The sequence below is a fragment of the Neltuma alba genome, unplaced genomic scaffold, assembly GCF_004799145.2.
Source record: "Neltuma alba isolate B1F8T4 unplaced genomic scaffold, ASM479914v2 tig00001639_pilon, whole genome shotgun sequence".
Taxonomy (NCBI): domain Eukaryota; kingdom Viridiplantae; phylum Streptophyta; class Magnoliopsida; order Fabales; family Fabaceae; genus Neltuma; species Neltuma alba.
Genome location: NW_021632546.1, coordinates 205,661 through 229,531, shown reverse-complemented (window position 1 = coordinate 229,531; position 23,871 = coordinate 205,661). Strand labels below are relative to the sequence as shown.

At 32.3% G+C, this 23,871-nt stretch overlaps 1 protein-coding gene across 1 annotated transcript; it reads left to right on the top strand.

Annotated features, from left to right (window-relative positions):
- Positions 1 to 11,493: 11,493 nt before the first annotated feature.
- Positions 11,494 to 13,363, top strand: LOC114760578 (UPF0481 protein At3g47200-like). The gene is made up of 4 exons (XM_028949842.1): positions 11,494 to 11,556; positions 11,654 to 11,767; positions 11,869 to 11,952; positions 12,059 to 13,363. The coding sequence occupies exons 1-4, from the start codon at positions 11,494 to 11,496 to the stop codon at positions 13,361 to 13,363; spliced, it is 1,566 nt and encodes a 521-aa protein (XP_028805675.1).
- The last annotated feature ends 10,508 nt before the right edge of the window (positions 13,364 to 23,871 follow it).

The following is a 23,871-nucleotide window of genomic DNA, read 5'->3' as shown; positions in this document are numbered from 1 at the left end:
AATTCAAGAACTTGTATGTCATCCCAAAAAAAAAAAAACAAAGCAATTTCTCCTTGTTTCTAAATTATATAGGATTAATATAGCTTTTGATCCTAAAAATTTGGCCTCATTTTAATTTCTTCATGTTTCTAAAATATACAAGGAAAGCTTGTGTAACATATAATTTAATTTAAAATATACAGGCTTATGTAAGTTAGTAAAAACAAATGGGTAGCTAGCTTATGTTATTCAAAATATTAAATAGAAACTGTTCAATTATAAATTTAGATTATTCAAATTTAACCAACAAAAAGAAGAAGAATGAATGATAATCAAAGAGATCGTATTCAGTTCATTAGAAGGATCTTGACGGAGTAAGATCAGGAAATAAAATGAGAATAGGAATAGAAAAGAGAAGATAATAGGTTTAAAATGTGCCTTTAGTATGATAAAAAATTTGTCGATGGTAAAAAAATATGTTAAAAAATCTAAACAACATGCTTTTATTTAGCTTGTTTGGTGTGTAAGATTTTATCAGCGTGAATAACAAGCCCATAGTTCTGTAGAGACAAAAAAGTTCAGGGAAGAAAAACAGAAAGAAAAAAGGGAAAACGTTTCAGAAGGATCAAAGTTAGAAAAATTTTATTACTAAAGAGCCCCTAATAATAAACAATAGCGATTTTGCTTGTAAATTTGTACAGGTTGAATGATAAATAATAATGAAAAGTATCATTTGAGTTGTAAGTTTGTATTATTTTAATGATAAATATATTTATTGTAGTAGATAATAATAAATATTATCATTTGAGTATCATTGATACAACGGGTGACTATTGTCATCATCCCCAAATGCCTACTTTGAGCAGTGATTTAGTTTTCTCGTCTCCCATAGAATTAGCGATAGCGTTGAAAGTCAATTTTTTTAAATGGTAAACTTGAATAGAGTGTTTGAATACTTTTTTTTCAAAATTCATGTGGTTTTGGCTCATAATTAATTATAATTTGAATCCAAATTACTAGCCTTTCAATTTTAATTTTCACTTATGATCAAAATTAATATTGTTATGTTAAAAAAAGGAACATTCCCGTAGTTAGTAATGATTTAATGTTTCCTATGCTGGCAATATTTGAGTGGACTAGAAATAATCAAAAACATTAAATAGACCGGAATGCTTTGCACCTATGCTCTTTCTACTCTTTTTCATCGTCATCATGCATTATCATCATCAAAGAATATGTAGAATTTGGAACTCATCCAGTTTTACTCATATTTTAAATTTTTTTATTTATGAAAAGTTATTGTTTAGTAATTTTTTACAAGTTTAAGCACCTGAGTTGAGTAAAATAATATTTCAAAGAAATATGTGGAAAAAAATTAATCAAATAGAGCTTTATTATAGCGAAAGATAAATAAGTCATTATAATATATCTATAAACTTTATAAACTTTAATACAATATTTTTAAATGATTTATTTAAATAATACCATACTTAATTAGTCCAAGTTCTTCGAATTGGGGGGGGGGTTGAATGTCATCATGGCCAAACAAGCAAGCGATTTTATCTCCATGTTTCTAAATTATATATGATATGATGTATTGATTTATTTTAAATTTTATTCGCTATGTTTCTAAATTACTTCCTCCGTTCTTTGTTGCAAGAGACAATTAGTCTGTGATTCAAAATACTAGTTAAAATTAGTTTAGGAAAATAAATGTGTAAAAAGCGTAATTGTTTTGTTAAAAATACCCTTATTTATATGAAAGAGAGATAATGTGTGGGAATTAAATGCAATAATATGAGTAATTAAATTAGGGTAAAATGAAAAATCAACAAATAAAATTTGAGGCAGCCTCTGAGGGTCTCTTATAAAAAAGAACATGACATAGTTCACAATTGTTTCTTACAATAAGTGCCAAGGAATGGACGGAGTATCAATTTTGTAAACAACCTAACTTGATTATCTAAATCTTACGAAAACATGAAAAATATTATAATGTTAGAGCTTAATGTAATTTATAGGGAAAATTAAGGATAAATCCCTCATTGAAAATTTAATTGGCAAATGGGACCTAGGATGATTGATTGCACAAAGGAAGATTAGTTGCACACAAAGGATGATAATAGTTTGCACAAAATATTATTTGGATATAAGGAATTAGTTTGCGCATAGGGAAGATGACTTGCGCTTAAGAGAATTTCATTTGTACAAAGGGAAATTAAGTTGCACATCGCATAAAGAAATATCATTGCAAACAAGGGAAGATAAGGTGCACACAGATGAAATCAAGTTGCACAAAATCTTTAGGTCCCATTTGCCAATTAAATTTTCAATGAGGGATTTATTCCCAATTTTTCCTAATTTATGAGGTTAATACTAAAAATTAATTAAATTTACATTGGAGTGTTAGGTTGATATACTCCTATGAGACATGACACAGGTGACCCATGCGCGTTCAATAAGCGTAAGTTCACAGACAAAAATGCTTAGGCAAGAGATGACATGATAAGATGATGTATAAGAATTATCCAACGAATTGATGGCACCTATTACCAGTATCGAATACCTATTTAAATTGTGGATCAAGTATTGGGTCCATTGCGCTTATCAAATCAACCAATAAATATCACATAAAATTTATCCAAAGAAATACTTCCTCCGGTTCTTATTACAGAGCATTCTTAACTACTTCTCACATATTAAAAATAATGGTTAAAGTATTAAATTTGTCCTAAATTAATAATTTTTTACAAAATTATCCCTAGCTTAAATGATATGATGTAGATAGATAAACAAAGTTCAATAAACATTTTAATACTAGACCTTAATTATTAACAAGGGTAAAATTATCTAAATTTACAATTAATGAGTTAGTTAATTATAGGAGTATTCAACCGTGTCCTGTCCCAGTATCCCGTCCTTATTCCAGTCATTTTGGGATGGGACAAAATTGTTTCGAACAAAATATATTCCTGAAAGTTTTAAGGACGGGACGAAAGCATAATGGAACAAAATTGTTTCGAAATGGCACGGGAAGCTCCTGTCTCGGTCCCGTCCCAATATATTATCTTTATTTTTAGTTGTTATATATTTATTTTATTTATCACTATAATAGTATTTTGACAATGATATTTATCCATATTATTCTTTATTTGTTTATAAGTTGTTTTTGTATGGATTACATAATATTCTTTGTAGTAAATATTTGAGATGTTTTTTTTGTCTCTCATGATTGCAAAATTTTTTATTTGTCATTGTTTCCTCATTTTTATCTATTTTCCTCATATAGTTTGTATTATAAGTTTTTACACTTTCTGTATAGTTAGTTTTCAAATAAATAAAAAATAAAAAAAAGATATAGGATGTCCCAATCTCATCCCAGTTATGTCCTGTCTTGATTATCGGGACAGGACTAGGACCAAGCCATCCCGGTCTCATCCCATCCCGTCCCGTCCTATCCCATAAATACCCCTAGTTAATTATTTATATTTAGGATTAAAAATTCTGTTTGGATGATATTCTATAATAAGAACCAGAGGGTGCACATTATTATTCATAGAAAACAAGGAAACCAACATTTCTTCAAAGTTGAGAAATGGTTTGTCGATGAAGTTGGCTCGGATTGACAAAGACTTTGATCCACATTGAATGGAATGCCATCAGTGAGGAGCGGATATGGATTTTCGTTCCCTGCATCCTTTCTCTCAATCATTTTCTTCTCCTCAATTCATCCTTATCACTTGATCAAAAAAAATGAAAATTTTGAGATTCAATATTTTATGGAATCATTATTTTTTTTTCCTATTTTCAAGCAGTTTAAAGTTGTGTAAAGCGTAGAACAAACTTTAATATTTTACATTTATTCCTAATGATGTTAAAAATTAGATTAAAATGAATGTTTTCAAAACAAATGGGAAGTCTCTATAATTTTAGTACATCATATGAAAGATTATTGTATTTTACTAAACATTCTTTTACTATGAAAGTATTTAACGATTTGTAATTTTATGAGGAAAAATGTTTTTCCGATATTCTTAATACGTTTTATTTTATTTCTTGAATCATTTATATATTAAAGTTAATATAATTTTTCTCATGAAAAATAAATTTTAAATTACAGGACGATAAATATATTAAATCTAGAGAATCACAATTTAATGTTCATAAATAAGATGCTGCGATTGGGTGAGCAATCCTTTTTTTTTTTTTTTTACCAGAAGGTGAGCAATCCTTGTAACAAGTCAAGGGTGGATTCTGCACATTGGAGCTCATTTTTTATTTAAAAGAATGCAAAAATAGATACATTAAACCTTTTTTTATCGTCAATATATTTAATAATTTATAATTGTTATATTTAAAAAATAAAATAATTCATATAACATATAAAATTCACAAAAAAATTTATACTATTCTCATGAATTTTACAACTTTTAAATATATGAATATTACATATATGCGCGTTAATTTGGTCGAATGTTGAAAGGGCAAAAAAAACCCTGTGTTGCGAAATATAACCAGAAGACTAAAGACAAAAATGCTGGCAGAAGAGACGTGGTCATGCATAAAAATAGACATTATTATTAGCCAATGAAATAAAGACACCCTATCAATGAGCACAGTCCATCGTTATCAAAAAAATAGTCACGAAATACTCATCTTAATCTAAACCAACCACATTAATTTTCGATGGTCCATAATTAATTTAAACTTTATATATTTTTTGAATTATTTTTAATAGATACAAAATTCAAATAAAGATTATGTTAAAAATAAATTTATGATTGAAAAGTATTTCAGATTATAAAAATTTTAAATTTGAACAAGTCATATCAAATTTTAAATTATCTAAATTGTATTACAGTGAAATGAGTTCTGAATAAGAACGTGCATCTATTGCCAGTTTCCCTACATATTTACATGTAAATGGGTACGTAGATGCCTTTTGATATCAACCTAATTAATTTGTGGATTTAATTATTGGGTCCATTTAGCTTTTAAAATCTGCCTATATATATCACATAAAATTTATAATAAGATTACATTATAATTCGTAGCAATTAGTGATACTAAGCTAATCATGGCCCCCACCTCTTGAAAATTGTGAAAATGATTTGTTTTGGATGCAGCTGGCTCAGATTGACGAGGAATTCCATCTACATTGAAAGGAATGACTGCCAATGAAGAACCTATTATAATGAAGTGCATTAGGTCGTGTTCCTTTCCTTCAACAACTTTGAATTTTGATGAGCTGAGCAATGAATGTATAGAAAATGACTTCTTTTTGTTAAGTGGGATTAAATTTTAAATTGAAGGCTGGAGAAAGTTTCACCAAAAGAAAAAAAAGATATTTTCTAAACTTAAAATTGCTGTTTTCAAAATGTTTTCAAGTAAAATATAAAATGAAAAAAATTAAACATAAAATGTTCACATATAAATTTAGATTATTTAAATTTAAACCCCCAAAAAAAAGAGGAATACTCTAACACCAAACCTTGAATATTCTAATAATGCTCTCATTAGATATAGAGATATCATCCGAGTTAAAGGGAAGAAACCTGTCTGATGAGAATATTCTCGGGGGAATAATATACTAGTGAGGATTTGGGAATATCTTTGTATGAGACTTTTGATTACTTGCTTAAAGAATTAACTCAGATTGCTTTAAATTAAAAGCTAAAGAAGCTCGTCAAGGAACCTAAGATGAATATAAAATCCCATGACAATCTTGAAAAAATTCATCATAAACTCTGTGGTTTTCCATTACTTATCATATTCAGCTAATTAAGTTTTCATCAGTATAATGTTGTTATAAATATTCTCCACATGAATAATTTTTTGTCCTGATCCAAGTAGTATGGAACAAGATTTACAAATTGTATGATACCAATATGAGATAGTTAATTAATATTTTTATTTATTTTTGGTAAATTGATGACCAAAAAAAAGATAGAGAAAATCTCAAAAAAATAATTATTAAATTTTAAAATTTTAAATCAGAAATTACAATAAAAATGTGTCGTTATTTATTTTTTGAGTGTAGTCATTTTTTTTACTAATATAAGTAACCAATAGTAATTTCACATTATAAAATTTAACGGTAATTTTTTCAGCATTTTTTTTCAAGAAGATAACACACTGGATATGACATTTGATTTTTATTTTTGTGTTATCTTCTTGAACATGAATGTCATCCCCGAGAAAAGGAGCAATTTGTCTGTGTTTCTAAATTATATAGGGATAATATCACTTTTGGTTTTAGAAATCTAACCTCATTTTAGCTTTAGTTTCTGAAATTTTAAACTCATAATTTTATTCCTTAAAATTTAGTTCGTTTTAAAATGTTAATCCCCAGAGGTGTAACAGTATTAAAAATCTAATGAAGTATCATAAAAAGCATTAGAGTAGTGTTGCAAACCTGCTTCTTAGAATGCAACTATACAACTCCCAATTTTTCCCTTGTCATTGATTGCAGAAATTATTCACTCTGTTGCATTTTGTAGTCAAACTCATCTAGCAAGAAATTATAGCTAAAATATAAGTTGTCAGGATAATTAACGACATTTTTACACTTATAGCCCTATTAATTACCAGAGAAAGTTTTAAATGTATGTGAAAGAGGAGAGAAAGGTAAGAGATAATAAAATTTATTGAAAAAATACTTTATCATTTTTCGACAACGGTCATTAAGAGTAAAACTAAATAGGACAATTTTATTATTTTATGATACATTTAATAATTTAACTATCATTCCTAGATTTATAAGAAAATTTTAGTCAACTTCTTATCCTCGAGGCATAATGAATTAGTTACACGTGATTTAGATTTAGAGTAAAATACTCTAACTGCCCGTCTAGTTTATCTAAATTACAAAAATCTCTCTTCTATTCTGAAAATGTATATAAACCCCCTTAAAATTAAAATGCATGTTACACAAACCTTCCTTGTATACTTGAGATTTCATTTCTGTCCATCCAACCGCTAGGTAATTGTTAAATTTGACTTTAGAACTCTATTTTGACCAAAATACCCCTCCTTAATGTAAAAGTTATTTAAACATTTATATTTGTCCAAAAAAATAATTTTTGATAAAAAACAATTTTAATGCATTTATTTTCAAATTTTTAATATGCAATAAAATTTATTAATTTTGATTATATTAAAATTTTTATAATTTTAATTTTTCACTGCATAATGAAATGCATTTATTTAAATTTTTTTGAATGGCTAGAAAATATATTAAATAAATATTTTTTATCGTATAATATAAATTGTCTAAGTTTGAGAGACTATAGAAATCATTTAAATTTATGATTTAAAATTTTGAAATAACAATTTTGTTAGAAACGTTTATAACTTATTTAATGTATTATATATTTATTTAAAGAATTAATCAAATTTTATTTAAGGTTTTTATGTCTGTATTAAATGAAAAATTAAAATCAATCAGTGTCTGTCCTATTTTAATAATTAAAGGCATCTTTATCTTTATGTCATACATCTGTCGTAACTACTTGTAAAAATAAGAAATAAAATTAAGGAAAAATAAAAAATTTTAAATTCGTCAAAACTTTTTAGTCAAAATTTATGAATTTAGTGTTATGAAGGGTAAATTAGTAAATAAAAAGTATCTTAATATAAATTTTAATTAAAGATGCGTCTTTTTTTAAATATTCTTAGTGAAATTGAGAATTTAGAGTTAAGTATATGTTTTCAAATTAGAAAAGAAATTAATATAATTAAATTAAAGTAAAATGCAAGAAAAGTCAGATTATTGTAGTCTCAAATTTAATATGAGAGGGGTAGGTAGAACTGTTGTGTATTCATAAAGTTGGGTGGTTGTTTGCGCAGGGGGTTCTCACACATTCAGAGCCTGTTTGGCTCAGTGTTTCAGGGCCAATAAGCAGCTTATAAACAAGAAAAGCTCGATTGCAAATGTTGATGCTGTTTGGTTGAGCGATTGAACAATCTGACTTTTGCACGAAAAGCTGCAATAAGCTATAAGTTAAAATTAACAGTTTATGACTTATAGCTTTTGAAACATAGAGAGGGAAAAAGTTAAGAAATGTATTATTTCCTTTGGTTCTTATTATAAGCCTCAAATAACTAATTTGTAGATAACAAAAAATCAGTTAAAATTAGTTGAAAATAATAAATAAGTTAGAAATATACTTTTATTTTTAAATATGATCCTAGAAATATATTTTTATTTTTTCATGTTTCACTTTATATTTAAAATAATTTTTTATGACTTTTGCATATTAAATTATTTTAATTTCATTGTATTATGTGAAATCATTTTTTTAATCATGCTTCATTATTTATTAAAACTCATACTCATTTTGGTCATTTTCCAGCCAAACTTATTTTTACTCAACCATAATCCAAACAACCTTTTACCAATCTTACTCTTGTAAACTAGCTTTTTTGAACTCCAATCTAAATAAAATTCAACTTATCCAATTTAGCTTTTACTTAGCTTTACTTTTTCAAAAGCTATTTTTCTAATCATTGATCCAAACGAACCCTCAGTAAACGAAAGGGTTAAAGATAAATTTACTGACTGAAAGGATGAGATCATAAGATGACTTAAGAGAATTGAAGACACCTATTATTAGTCTCCCAACCTATTTCAACCTACTTTCTTGTCATAAATACAGAAGCCAATTTAAATTTTAATTTAATTTTAAATATAAAGTTTTAATTTCAAAAAATAATAAAATATCCTAAAAATTGTTTAATGACAATCAATGTACGTGAATCTCAAAATCTCAATTCAGACCCCTTTTATTATTTTGAAATTTTTAATGCCTTTTACTATTTTTTTTTTTTTAAAAATATTGTCACCACAATACCTTTAGTTGGTTTCTAGCTGCCTGAGCTTTGACCTCCATGACCCTGTCGATGGCCATCCACCGGAGTTTTGGTGACATGTCACCAAAACCCCGGTGACCTATAGTCGAAACTTTAGTTATTATTCTTTTTTATGTATTGACTATTCTTTTTTAGTTATTAACTATATTTGTTTTTAGAACTTCAATGACTACTCTTGTTTAGCTACTGACTACTCTACTATTGTGATTGACTATTTTTATTTTTAAAATTTTGGAGACTACTCTTGTTTAGCTATTGACTATTTTAGTTTTGCTATTGCCTACTTTTATTTCAAAAATCTAGAAATTGCATTAAGTGTTACTGGAGATCTAATGACTGCTTTTTGTTTAATTATTTACTATTCTTGCGTAGTCAATGGCTATATAAAAGTATTTCCAGAACTTTAAAAACAAAACTAATCAGTAGTTAAACTAGAATAGTCAATAGCTATATGAAAGTAGTCATCAAAAATAAAGACAATATTGTTATTTCATAATATTTTAAAATCTAAAATAGTACAAGGGGTCAGATTTGAAATTTTAAAATTCACGCACTCTAAATTTGTCCTTTAGCATTTTTGAGGGTATCTTATTGTCTTTTTTCCTTTATTTTATTTACTTGTTCATATTTATTTATTTTTTAAGTAGTCCTTATGGTAATTGTATATGTTAAAAAGTTTTCATTTTAATGCTTATGATTAACAAAAGTATTTGATGGAAGACAATACTCATTTATTACAAATAATAAATTTAATTAATTTTTTTTGAATATTCATAAATTATTAATCCAATTCTTATATTACGTGACCGAGGTAGGATTTAATTTGTAGATCAAACATTGGGTGCATTTAACTTTTCAAATCAACCTGTAGATATCTAATATAAAATTTGTAGTAATACATTATTATTCATAATAATTAGGGATACCAACATTTGGATAATTGTTCTAAACAATTAATTTTGAGAATAAACATATTGAGATTGGAGGGTGAAACTTCGATGATAACTTAACGTTTCTTAAATAGAGAAATAGTCATTGAGTAGAGGAGAGTATGTAGAATTTGGAAGTCATTTAGTTTTACTCATATTTTAAATTTTGTACAAATTTAAATGCGCGAGTTGAGTAAAATAATATTTTAAACACATACGTTCAAAAAAAATTAATCAAATAGAACTTTATTGTGGCGAAGGATAAATTAATTATTATAATATATGCATGTTTATTGTATAGAAAAAAATATATGTGCATGTTTATTTTTCTATAAACTTTATACGTTTTAATACAATATTTTCTAAATTATTTATTTAAACAATAGCATTCTGAATTAGTCCAAGTTCTTCAAAGTGGAGAGGGGGAGGAAAAGAGAGTGTAGATAATTAGATTATAAAGACAAATTAATAAATTTAAAATTTTCAATTTAATGACAAATAAAGACGTTAGTTCAAGTACTTCTATTGAATTTACCGCCCTCTTTAATTGTATTCATCAGGAAGTGATAAGAAATTTTTCTTGGTTAGAAAATGGATATGAAGTTGACATTTAATAATAAAAGGATGTAAATAATGCAAGAGTTGTATAAATTATATTCTGACCAATATTTTTATAGGTAGTGTTTTGCATGTGCAGTGATAGAATTTGCTATAAGAAAACTGATAAACACTGATTCATTCATTGAAGCCTTCTTGTCGTTACACTGAACAAAAATTCTATCCCTTTTAGACTGCGAAATTCACTTCATCCTCCTCTCTGGGAAAATCCTATTGTTTCTTCTCTACAACAACGGTTTCTTCAATCAAGTTTAGCAAAAATTAGTAAACTACAGATCAGAACGGAGAGGATGATAACGGATTATAACCTAATGTATGGGTCTTATTCAATATTCCCAATGTTTTTACGTCAGAGGTATTGATCTTCAATCCCTTCCAAGTTACAATATTTTTAGCAATATCTTGCATAATGTTCAAGTCAGGCAATTTAACATGGATGACAGCTGGGCAACATTGCTATAATTTGGAAACTTTTAGATACTCGGAGGTCAGTGCTCCTGAGTAAAAATTTATGAGGCAAAGTTGCACCTTAACTCAGGAAAGAAAATAATGTGGATGAAACGAAGACTTACCAACTCATTATGTTTGGTCAATTAATAGTGAAAACTTAACCCAGAAAACGATCAAGGCGACATTGCTATGATTTGGAAGCTTTTAGACAACATTGAGTCCCAAAAAAAAAAAATTTCAGATACCCAATACTCCTATGCGAAAACTTTCAGGGCATATTGGCATATTAACTCATTTATGTTGGGAAGTTTGGGAAGCATTTAAAAAGAAAACATTTAATGATTTAGATAGCGGCATATATTTTTAACAATCAAAACACTGCAACAACTGTCTTACCTTTGGGAATGGAACTAATAAAAGGGCTCGCAGTAAAGACAAATTAGCAAGGTTTGGAGGGAGAAATCATTCATCAATGCAGCTGCCCAATCAATTAGGGGGGAAAATAATTGTTAGAGTGAAGCCAAGTAATTATGAGAGCCGATTGCTGAGACACAGCGCCGCGCGTCCCATCTATATATCTATGCTCAACACAGAGCATAGCAGATCTACTTTCATTCTCCTGTCTTTTCTTGACTAATAAGTTTAGATGGCAGAAGTAACAGATTCTGAAACAAAAGACTCGGAGGTCTTCGGGAGTCCTCCACAAACCGTATGCATTCTGTTCAATTTCTTTTTGCTTACTGTTTTTAAGGTTGCTTCTGTTTCATTCCTCGATTATTACACTCTTTTAGCCTTATTTTGTTTAGATTCGCACTTGTGCTCGACAAATGACTGCCCAAGATTCTGACATTCACTCGGCGATATCTATTGTCGTGAGTGAAATGGACTCTACGGTCTGTTCTGAGAGTGCTCAACAAAGCGTATGCTTCCTCCACCAGTCTTCAGTTTCTTTTCCTTACTTTTATGGTTGTTTCTGTTTCATTCCTCAATTATTACACTCTTTTTGCCTTATTTTGTTTAGATTATCATCCCTGAAAAGAGTGATCGACATCTCATGTGGACATCGACGACTGCTGCACCAATAATGAGTGGTGCTTCACAACCGGTATATGCATCCTTTACCTCTCTTCAATTCTTTTTGCTTACTATTTTTAAGGTTGCTTCTGTTTCATTCCTCAATTATTACACTCTTTCTTCCTTATTTTGTTTAGATTGACACTAGTACTCCACAAATGAGTGCTTCACGACTGGTGATAACTGAAGACATCGAAAAACTTATTCAAGATTGTGGAGATGGTCATCTGTCACCACACTGTTGTATCTACAGGGTGCCTATTAAGCTCCGTGATCTTAAAAAAGATGCTTACACTCCAAAAGTTGTTTCCATTGGCCCCTTTCATTATCGCAATGAGGGGCTGCAAGACATGAAAAGGCAAAAACATATATTGTTCAAAAGATTTATTCAAAGAACCAACTCAAGTTGTTGCGAATTGGTTGAATTTGTACAAAAGTTAGAGCCACAAGTCCGTGCTTCTTATTCAGAAACCATTACTGAAGAAGAACTTGTGGAACTGACTTTAATGGATGCTGTCTTCATCATTGAACTCTTCATCATGTCCCATTTGGGTGAGGTACGCAACGATGCTAAATTGTCACAGCCATGGTTAGCGGATTCTATACTTCTAGATCTACTTTTACTTGAGAATCAACTTCCATTCTTTGTTATTGAAAAGCTGTTCAATGAAGCTTTCCCCCGTGATCGTCGTGGTAGCCTCCCTTCATTTCTTCAGCTCACTCATAACTATTTTGGGTATCACAATGGACAAGAATTAGACCCTCATTCTACTGTTGGTATAAAGCATTTTACGGATCTCCTTAGATTGTTTTACAAGAAAAGAAAGACGCCTGAAAGGAAGCCAAGCCCAGAGGGTAAGGATGAATGGATGCGAGTCCCAAAGGATGGAAGCCATATTCTTTTACACAATGCGAATGCACTGGAAGAAGCAGGCGTAACGTTGAAGGATTGTGAGAGCGAATACTTATTGGACGTGAAATTTTCAGGAGAAATTCTTGAAATTCCCCATGTTGTGGTGGATGATAATACTGAACTTTTGTTTCGTAACATGATAGCATTAGAACAATGTCATTATTCTAGAAATGCTTACATTACTGATTATGCTCTTTTGTTGGATTGGCTAATAAACACAGAAAAGGATGTGGATCTCCTCGTTCGCAAGAAAGTAGTTAGGAACTATTTAGGTGATACGAAAAAGGTTGCCACATTATTTAATGGTCTTTCAGACAATGTCGTCCATTCAACCATCAGTACTCACTATTTCAAGACTTGCAAAGATTTGAATAGGTATTGTAAAAGTCGTTGGCACCAGTGGAAGGCAAACCTGAGACGTGATTATTGTCATACACCTTGGCAAATTGCTGCTACTGTTGCTGCATTTCTGCTCCTCGTTCTCGCATTGGCTCAAACCGTATTTTCGATCCTCCAAGTAGTTCTGTAAATTTACAGCTTCGTGTAATGCTGGATTTTGATTGTTGTGTCCTGTACCTTTATTTTGAGTTTTGTTATGACTGGGTAATGTGCTTGTGATTTGGGAAGCATTTTCTTGGACCAGGCTTTGAATAATGGAAATTGCACCTTGTAGCCGTGGAAATGTAGTTCTCTTCCTTGTTTCATGTTTTGTTTAAATATTGTCCACTAAAGTGTATAAGAAATTATTACATACACACATCCTCTTCTATATTCTTTCAGTTCTCTTGTATCCATCGAATTAATCCAATCGGTGATCCATATGGGTGTGCAGTGGCAGGTGGTCGCCGACAAATTATTGGACCCAATCTTTAGACGTAGCCCAAATAGTCTCATAATTCATATGGATTACTTGCTCTCTCAAGTATGGATATCAAGAAAAATGAATCCAGTACAAGTGAGGCGTGGTGAGTGAACCAGCAAAAGGCTATTTACGCCTCTATTTTGTGCAGCATAAAAGGAGGCGTAAAAAGCATCTTGTTTACAAAGAGAGAGAGCATTTTGACTAAATTGAATTTATGATATTCAATTGTATGTAACAAATTAGACCCAAAAGAAATTTTCATTTCTATCTTATCTTTTTCCTCTCCAAAAGGGTATTTTGGGCATTGAAAATTGCGATCCTCAGCTCAGCCAACCTAACGGTTTCAACGGAGGAAACAGCCCCCCCTCTCCTGGTCCCCAGGCTAGGCATGAGCGAAACCAAACGAAGCCTTGAGATAACTCAGTGTATTATTGAGTGCTTTTAGTATTTCAAAATTCTAAATAGATAATCCTTCACTCCTTTTTGTTTAAAAAAACAAACACATAACTAATTCTTACTGATAAAAAAAAACCTTAAGTTAATTGGATTAATAAATATGTTAAAAATAAAAAAAATTTCAACAAAATACTCTAATTCAATAATTAGTTGCTTGCTTTTAATAATTGATCTCAGATTTTATCTTTGATTTTTAATATAAAAGCTAGATAACTAAATTGTTGATATTAAAAAAATTAGTTAAATTAATTATTGTAGGAAATTAGTTGAGTTTTCTGCTATGTGTACTTAATAGGGATATTTGAAAAAACTTTTATATTTTGAAGATAAAAATGAATGAAATATTATATTTAAGATTAAAATAATTCATTTTCCAGCTCCTACATTGACGGGGAAGTATCTTTTTTTTAATACTCCAAATAAAAAGTCATGGGTAATGGAGAGAAATGGATTGCATGGGCAATGGAATGTGTCTCTTCAGCAAACCTAAGTGTAATGGTTGCAGGCAAAAAAGTTTTAGATCTTAGCATGGAGAGAGGAATTAGACATGGAGATCCTTTGTCTCCCTACCTATTCATTTTGGCAACAGAAGTGCTCTCTTCGATGACTCAGTGGTTTGTCAATAGAGGAAGGCTAAAAGGCATCAAACTAGCTAAAACTTTCCCCACATTATCTCATTGTTTCTTTGCTAATGATGCGTTATTTTTCATCAATGCAAATAAAAGGAACTGTGAGTTGCTAAAGAGCATACTGAACTGCTACTGTGATGCTTCCAGTCAATCTATCAATTTTGATAAATCTTGTATTTGCTTCTCAAAAAATGCCAGTGCAGACCAAAAACGGGATGTGTATGAGGTACTGGGGATTGAGGCAAGTGATAATCCGGGGAAGTACCTTGGCATGGCAATGCTTTGGGGAAGGTCAAAGTGTGAAGCCTTATCTTTTGTTAGATGCAAGATAAGTTTGAAACTTCAAGGGTGGAAGCAGAAACTTCTCACTATTGGGGGAAGGGAGGTCTTGATCAAAGCAGTGGCAAATGCAATCCTAGTCTTTCTTATGCCCTATTTTAAATTTCTAAAGAAGACTTGTGTTGAATTGGATGCCATGGTGTAGGTGGGGATAGAAAAACCAGGAGGGCAGGGTGCATTGGAAATCTTGGGATTGGTTAAGTAAGGCAAAAGGAGAAGGTGGTATGGGTTTTCATGAGTTGGAAGCCTTCAATATTGCACTGTTGGCAAAATCTGCATGGAGACTAATTCAGAATCCTGATGATCATTGGGTAAGGATTATGAAAGGTCTGTATTTTCCTAAAAATAGTTTCTTGCAGGCCAAAAAAGGAAGCAGGGCTTCATGGGAGTGGTCCAGCATTCTGGAGGCCCGAGACCTTTTAGTAAATGACTTGTGTTGGAGGTTGGAAGAGGGGAGAATATCAAGATTTTTGAAGATAAATGGCTTCCTGAGATGGTTGATTTAAATTTGAATGATAGAAGTTTAAATAAGGAAATGAAGAACCTGAGAGTTTGTGACATAATAAGGAATGGTGAATGGTGGTTAGAAGGGGCAGGGAATTTTTTATCTGAAGAAGACAAGTCTTGTATTAAAAAAGACAGAATCCCTCTGATAGATATAAGGGACAAATTGATCTGGTTAAAGAACAGGAATGGTGATTATGCTTTTAAGACGGTTATAAGGTTGCTTTACAGAAGAAAATGGTGAAGAATGTAGATAAGCCTGGTAATTCCTATTTCCCTTCAAAGAATTTATGGAGTAGAATCTGGAATATTAAAATGTCCCCTAAAGTCCTTCGTTTTATTTGGAGAGCTGTCAGTGGTGCTGTAGCCACTAAGGAAGCTCTTTTTCATAGAAAATGTGTTGCTGATCCTATTTCTCCTGTTTACAAGTATGATATTAAGACTATTGAGCATCTGCTGTTTCTTTGTCCTTGGACAAAGTGTTGTTGGTATGACCCCCCATTGGCTTTAAGATTTGACAGAATTGGCAATTTCAGAATTGATAAGTGGCTGGAAAACTAGCTAATTAACTCAGATGCTATCGTTGAATAGGATGTGGCTTTGTTTGTTGGTATATGTTGGGGCATTTGGAAAGGCAGGTGTAACTATGTCTTTGAAGGCCATGAAATGGATGCTTGCAGCTGTGTGGTAGCTGCAATGAGGCTTGTTAGAGAATTTGAAGAAGCTACTACAAGAAAGGCAAGGAGAGAGTCTTCTAGTATAAAGGTTGAAATAAGTCAATCTTGGAGAAAGCCAGCTGAAGGGGTAGTAAAAGTTAATATTGATGCTGGTTTTAAGAGTAGTTTAAAACTTGCTGCAGTAGGTGTTGTATGTAGAAAGGATTCTAATTTTTTTGTAGGAGGTCTGGGGAAGAAAGTTTCTGCTGCATCTCCCTTCATGGCAGAAAGTTTGGCTCTTCTATTAGCTCTTGAAGTTGTCTCAAGGAAGGACTGGAGGAAGGTAGTTTTTGAGACAGATTGTAAGGAGCTGTATAGTTTGATGAGCAGAAAGGATCTTGTAGGAGGAGAATGGAATTGTGCAAACATCCTTCATAAGTGTTGGGATTACTTGTCTCAAAGTTGCAATTGGGAGTTGGCTTTAGTGAATAGGAAGGGTAACTAGTGCGCAACTGAGGCAATAAGGGGTATGGTACTTGTGGGATGGCTTTCTAAGCCACCATTCTCTCTGGTTGCTGTCTTACTCCTTGATTTACAAATGGCTCATGTTGGCTCAGCTTCAGATGTTGGTGACAGGACTGGTATAGGCTAGTTGTTTTGTCTGTTGCTTTCTATTATGTTCTATTTGTAGTTGGCTTGTTTCTATTGTTTGTTTCTTTTTCGGTAAGTTGGTGTGTTAGGTTGTATCTCTAGGTTTATTTCTGAGTGTTTTTTCTCTTTTGGGCCTTGAGTGGCTATTGGTGTTTGTACTTTTTTTATGGTATTAATAAAACTTATCTGTTTTGCTAAAAAAAAAAAAGTCATTATTTTTCATAAAAAAACCGAGAAGAAATATAACAACTACAATTAAAATATATAAATATAATTTGGAGAGGCCCGAACAATAATTGGGAAAAGGGTCTCTCCACTCTTTCTTTTCCCCTATTTCTATTCACTTCTCATGTTAATCGTTAATATTGGTATTTAAACGTAATATTTTTCTTTTTCATAATTTTATAAAATATTCCTCCGGTCATTAATATAGGACCTAATTGTTAAGTTAGTTTTGATCTTAAATATAAGACATATTTCTCATTTTGTCAGTTTTTCCTAAATTACCCTTATAGATACTCTCTTTACCATAATAAAGTAGGTGAGGGAGGGAGGATATTAAGAAAGATGATTATGGAATTTCAGAAAAAAAAACATGTCATATTTCTTATAATTAACTAACTTACCTAACTTTCTTAATCTAATCAAATCAGTTAAATAGATCTTATATTAAGGACCAAAGGAGTATAAAACATGAACCATTTAAAATACAATTTAATGATTGAGATGGGAAGTGAAAGAAAATAGAGAGGATGGAAAGTGGAGTTATTTTTCATAAAAAAACCGAGAAGAAATATAACAACTACAATTAAAATATATAAATATAATTTGGAGAGGCCCGAACAATAATTGGGAAAAGGGTCTCTCCACTCTTTCTTTTCCCCTATTTCTATTCACTTCTCATGTTAATCGTTAATATTGGTATTTAAACGTAATATTTTTCTTTTTCATAATTTTATAAAATATTCCTCCGGTCATTAATATAGGACCTAATTGTTAAGTTAGTTTTGATCTTAAATATAAGACATATTTCTCATTTTTGTCAGTTTTTCCTAAATTACCCTTATAGATACTCTCTTTACCATAATAAAGTAGGTGAGGGAGGGAGGATATTAAGAAAGATGATTATGGAATTTCAGAAAAAAAAACATGTCATATTTCTTATAATTAACTAACTTACCTAACTTTCTTAATCTAATCAAATCAGTTAAATAGATCTTATATTAAGGACCAAAGGAGTATAAAACATGAACCATTTAAAATACAATTTAATGATTGAGATGGGAAGTGAAAGAAAATAGAGAGGATGGAAAGTGGAGAGGCCCTTCTCCCACAATAATTACATTTTGAAAGAAAATCTTGCAAACCAACCCAAAATCCAAATCCAAACCTGCGTCAAATATCCTAACAAGCATGATTACTTTCTCTGAAACAAAAACAGAATCATAGTTTTTTTTCCTTACAAAGAAGGAAAAAAAACAATGCTAGAGAAAAAAACCTAAAGGTACAAAATGGACAAAAAGACCCAGAACCAGAAGCATGAGATAGCAACCAGCCACCAGCTGGGTTGCACCGGACATAATTATCAGGAGGGAGTGTCCAAGTCTGATATCATCTTTCTCATCTTCCAAGCCAGCGACGACAACGTTAGCCCCTCCCCATAATCTGTGTCGTGGTGTGAAAAAGAACATGATCTTGTACTTCACCGATGTCGTAAAATTCACCCAGAACTATGCTTTCCCGTCCATTTTCACTGTCTGGTTAAGTGCTCCGGCATGTGCTTCAATAGAGCTCCACTTCTTCGCATTCTTGTTGTGCCCCTGGTAGAAGCCTGCAATGGTGGAGCTCCCAATCGAACTGGTACTATTTTGATCAAGAAATATATCGATGATGAAGTTGACATTGTCATATTGAACCCCATATTCCTTGTTTCCATTATCAAAGTCAACCATGAAGATTATGGCAGAGTTGGTAGTTGTATTTGAGGTCTTGTTCAGTTTAGGAATAATGAAGGCTGCGACAGAGCATTTGGGTTCGTTGGGTCGCAAGCTTAACCAAAGGCACAATGCAGTTAAACCTAAAAAGAGTAACAAGCCGAAAATACATGCACACAGATCTCCTCCTCCAAATCCCACCGTCATTCATGGTGAGCTACAGCCTCCAATCATTGCTATTTTCCACTACCTTATCTATCAATAGAGCCTGTCTTTTTCTTTTTATTGCTGTGTTTTTTTCTGAGTAATCATCCGATTATGCGATTTGCTTCAATCAATTATGCAAATCCTCCTTTTTACTTCCAGTATGATTGTTTTCTGACTTATATTTATAAGTAGATATGATAGATTATTTCTCTGCCTCCATGAAACACATTTTACATCATATTCATTTTCAGTTCTTTTATTTTCCATTATTGAGTATACTTAAAATTGAGTTTTTAGGTACCAAAACCTATCCCATTGTGTAGAGGATGATAAAACGAAGAAAATGATATAAAATACGCGAAATTTGGACGTCAGACAGAGGAGATATGGAGGAGAGAAGTTTTCAGGTCTGACAGGTCCATCAGACTCGACTTGCTTGCAGAAACTGGGTCAGGACGACCCGGTTGGAGGTTGAAAACAACCTTCAAGGCCAAAACGGCGTCATTTTGGCCCTTCTCCAAAAAAAAAAGTAAAAAAAAAATAGAGAGAAACTAGGCCCAAAAAAAATTGCTCAAGCCTAAAAAAAAAGTCTTTTTTCAGGTTGGGCCAGAGTCTAGCGAGCCCACTTAAAAAAAATTATTTTTTGGTCCAAGCCTAAAGAAAAAAATTTTCCCAAAACTGCCATATGGCACGTACTGCCACGTGGCACGCCTGTTAGACACGTAGGTCACCCCATTTGAAAGGGGGTGGCATGTGGAGGCCATCGGAACGACGCGTGTCGCCAATGGCTGGCTGCATGGTGGGCGTGTAGTACATGCGCCAAGAGCGCAAGTGGGCTGAAAATTTTTTTTATTCTTCACAAAATTTATTCTTCTAGTGGTGCGTGTAGGCGCGTGGGAGCTCTATTTGAGGTGCGGTTTATTTCTAAAAATCCCTAAAATTAAGCTCTTCATTTTGATATATAATTTGCTAATTTTTGAGGTAATTAAAGATATATTTGTGAGTGTTTCAATGCATCTTTTGGTATTTTTATATAGATAAAAATTCCAGAATATTCAAATAATTTATATTATTTTGTTTTAGGTGAAAATGAAGCAAGAGGCTTCTAGTAGCACTGAAAATATCAAGCATGGTTCATTGGAATACTCATACATGAATAATGGAGTTCCAGAATATGAACCTGAGGATGAGGATCCTGATGAGAACCTTGAAAAGGTTCCTCAAGAAGACCCAGAGGAGTTAATAGATTTTGGACCTGAGTCAGAATCTTTATTCCCCATTGAACCCCTCCATGCTGAACCTCACTTGGTCTTTAACGATTTACTAGATCTTTCCAGTGAAACCGTAGTTGAGGAAGGAGAAGAGGTGAATTAACCCTGTACCCCTACTTTCGCTATGAGTATAGCTGAAAGAGATGCGGCCAAACTGATAAACATAAAAGGCATCAATGGCATGCTCGCCAGTTACATCCAGTATGTAACCGATAAGAAGAATACTGAATTCTATCTTAAAGTTATAATGGAATACATAAGAGTAATAAGGGTAAGAGGAGGACCTAAAGGAAAACACATAAGGAAATTTTACTGGATTTGGGCTATAGATTTAGTATCATCTTTTATGACCAAAACACGCAAACTTAGGAAACTGAGGAAAGCAATACTTGATTACCTTTATGTTCATATCAAATGATGTAACATTTGTATTCTCTTTATTAACGTTTGTTGTATTAAGCTTTTGGTTTCATGCATTGTAAACAGACTAAATGTGTTATTTCATTTAATGAAATTACTTAAATTATTGTTGAATGATTATTTTGTGAATAATATATGTATGCTTTTTGTAAGTGGGAGCTTTTAAAAGATAAGACTTCTAAGAGCCACATTTTTGAAGTGCTTATATAAAATTCTTGATAGGACATAATGATTATTGCCTGTATCTGTGTGACGAGAGGTACAAACGTATGCTCTTGATCATGGATCTTGCAATGTCATTACTTTCTGATCAAGGACGATATAAGTATAGGATGTTGTATACTTTGCCATGCTATATAACTAAAATGTTCTATGGTATGTCTCTCCTTTTAGAGAGAACATAGAATAATGTGGGATAAATTTGACATAGAACTGAAAATGGCAACCAAGAACATAATTGCTGAGCTTAATAAAGGGAAAAAGCTTAACGGGGATAACTGGGACATATGGCACCGAAAGGTCCAATACATCTTGGAGGAACAAGATGTTGTTGAACCATTAACAACTGCAATGGTCGAACCTGAAGCTAGGAATATGGCCTAACATAGGAGAGACCAAGAGGCTTACCAAGTTTGGAAGAAGAAAAACATCATAGCAAGAATCACGCTTCTGAGTGCCATGGCTGATGACATAATGTGCAAGTTTGAGAGGCAGAAAACTGCACAAGCTATATGGATAGCGTTGAAGGACAAGTTTGGTGGTACTTCTACCAGTAAACTTAGGAGGTTAACAATTAAGTTCAAAACCTACAAACTCAAGCCAAACAATCCTATGAAGCAACATCTGAGAGAGATGGCCAACATGATCAGAGAACTTAAAGAAGCTAGACATGTCCTATCTGATGAACAGCAAGTGCAGGTTGTTATCATATCGCTTCCTGCTAGCTGGGAGCATATGAAAGTTAATTTGACCCATAATGAAAACATCATTACTTTTAACGATGTCTCTAAGCACTTGGAGCTAGAGGATGAACGTTTAGAGACTTACAAGACCTCTGGACAAACTAAGGATGCTAGCACTTTCTAATCAAGGCCCGATTCCAAGAAGGGCAAGAAGTTCCAAAAGAAAGGGAAGAAGGGTGGTCCTCAACCCAAAAAGAGAAGAAGTAATTCAAGAAGAAGGGAAATACAGGTGGGAAGAAGAAGCTAAACCTGAAGAAGGTCAAATGCTTCGCCTGCCAGAGAATGGGCAATTTCGCATGTGACTGTTCAAAACAAACTAAGAGCAAAAAGGTATTAGTGAATTATGTGAATTCATATGTTTCTAGTATTGTTTTCTAACAGAACCTATTTCTTCTTCTTGGATTATAGACTCAGGCTCCACAGACCATGTAACCAGGGATCAAGGATCCTTTATCGAGTACCGTTAGTTGCTGTATTAAAGCAAGTGGCTTTACATTGGGAACAATGCAAGGATCGAGGTTAAGGTTTGGGCACCTGCAAATTTACTTTGCATGGTGGGAAGAACTGAATACTCCATGATGTACTTTACGCTCCTGACATGCGGCAAAACTTGGTTTCTATGTTATGTCTTTTAAAATTAAGGCATTACGCACTGATCGAGGTCGTGAATATTTATTGAACAATTCAAACAGCTCTTGGAAAGAAGGGATAATTAGACAACTGACCATCCCTGGCACTCTACAACAAAATGGAGTTGCTGAAAGAAGAAACAAAACTCTTCTAGATATGGTTCGGTCTATGATGGTTCAAGCAAACTTGCCAATTTCATATTGGGATAATGCTTTGTTAACGGCGACCTTCATACTTAACCGTGTACCCTCAAAATCAGTCGCTTCCATACCCTACGAGTTATGGACAAAAAGCAAGCCAGATCTAAGCATCTTAAGACCCTGGGGGTCCGCGGTGTATATCCATGACGCTTCTCATAAGCATGGGAAGTTAGGTCCCAGAGGAAAGAAATATATCTTTATAAGATACTCTGAACAATCAAAGGGATACGTTTTCATAGGTGAAAACGAAGATGGAACGGTGATTGAAATAGAATCAAGAGATGTAACATTCATTGAGACTGAATTTCCCAATAGAGGAGATGTTGACTGTACTATTTCTCTTTATGAGACACAAGAACAAGATAGTGCACAACAAATTGACAAACCAGAATCATCTAGGTATGTCAATTTGAGTGGAAGCCAAGAAAGGTCAACACCTAGACCTGAGTAAAGAAAGAAAGAAAAGCAAATAGCTTCTGTCAGAAGGAGTAACAGGGAAGGTGTTCCCAAAAGACGCTTTCAAATAGAAGGCGAATCTTTTTTAGTTACTCCAGAAGGGGATGACGAGCCCCGTTCTGGATGAGAAGCCTTGTCAAGTCCTGCCAAGGAGGAATGGATGAAAGCAATGGAAGAAGAAATGGACTCAATGCAAAAGAACCAAGTTTGGGTGTTAGTTGATCTTTCAAAAAGGAGTAAAGCTATTAGGAACAAGTGGGTTCTCAAGATTAAAAGAAAAGTAGATGGATCAATTGACAAATATGAGGCTTGATTAGTGGCAAAGGGGTACACACAACAAGAAGGCATAGATTATGAAGATACATTCTCACCTGTTGTGCGTTTCAACTCTATTAGACTTATTCTGGCAATAGTAAATAGTTTAGATCTAGAATTATATCAGATGGATGTAAAAACTGCATTCCTAAATGGTGATCTGGATAAAGAAATCTATATGGAACAACCATTAGGTTTCATTGAAAAAGAAAAGAAAAATAAAGTTTGTAAACTCAAAAGGTCTATATATGGATTGAAACAATCATCCAGACAGTGGTATTTGAGGTTTCACAAAGCAATAACCTCATATGACTTCCAAATGATAGAGGAAGACCACTGCGTCTACATTAAGTGGTTTGAGGGTAATTTTGTCATATTATCCTTATATGTAGATGATATACTATTGGCCAGAAATAGTCTAGATTCAGTGGTGGCTATTAAAGAATGGCTTTCGTCAAATTTTGAAATGAAAGATGTGGGTGAAGCAGAGTATATACTTGGAGCTAAGATCCAAAGAAATCACTCAAAATGAATCTTCTCTCTTT

Excerpts from the sequence above, each read along its gene's own strand:
- LOC114760578 (XM_028949842.1), top strand. The coding sequence starts at position 11,494 with ATGGCAGAAGTAACAGATTCTGAAACAAAAGACTCGGAGGTCTTCGGG. Across the intron at positions 11,768-11,868 it reads CTGAGAGTGCTCAACAAAGC|ATTATCATCCCTGAAAAGAG; the intron begins GTATGCTTCCTC and ends TATTTTGTTTAG. Across the intron at positions 11,953-12,058 it reads TGAGTGGTGCTTCACAACCG|ATTGACACTAGTACTCCACA; the intron begins GTATATGCATCC and ends TATTTTGTTTAG.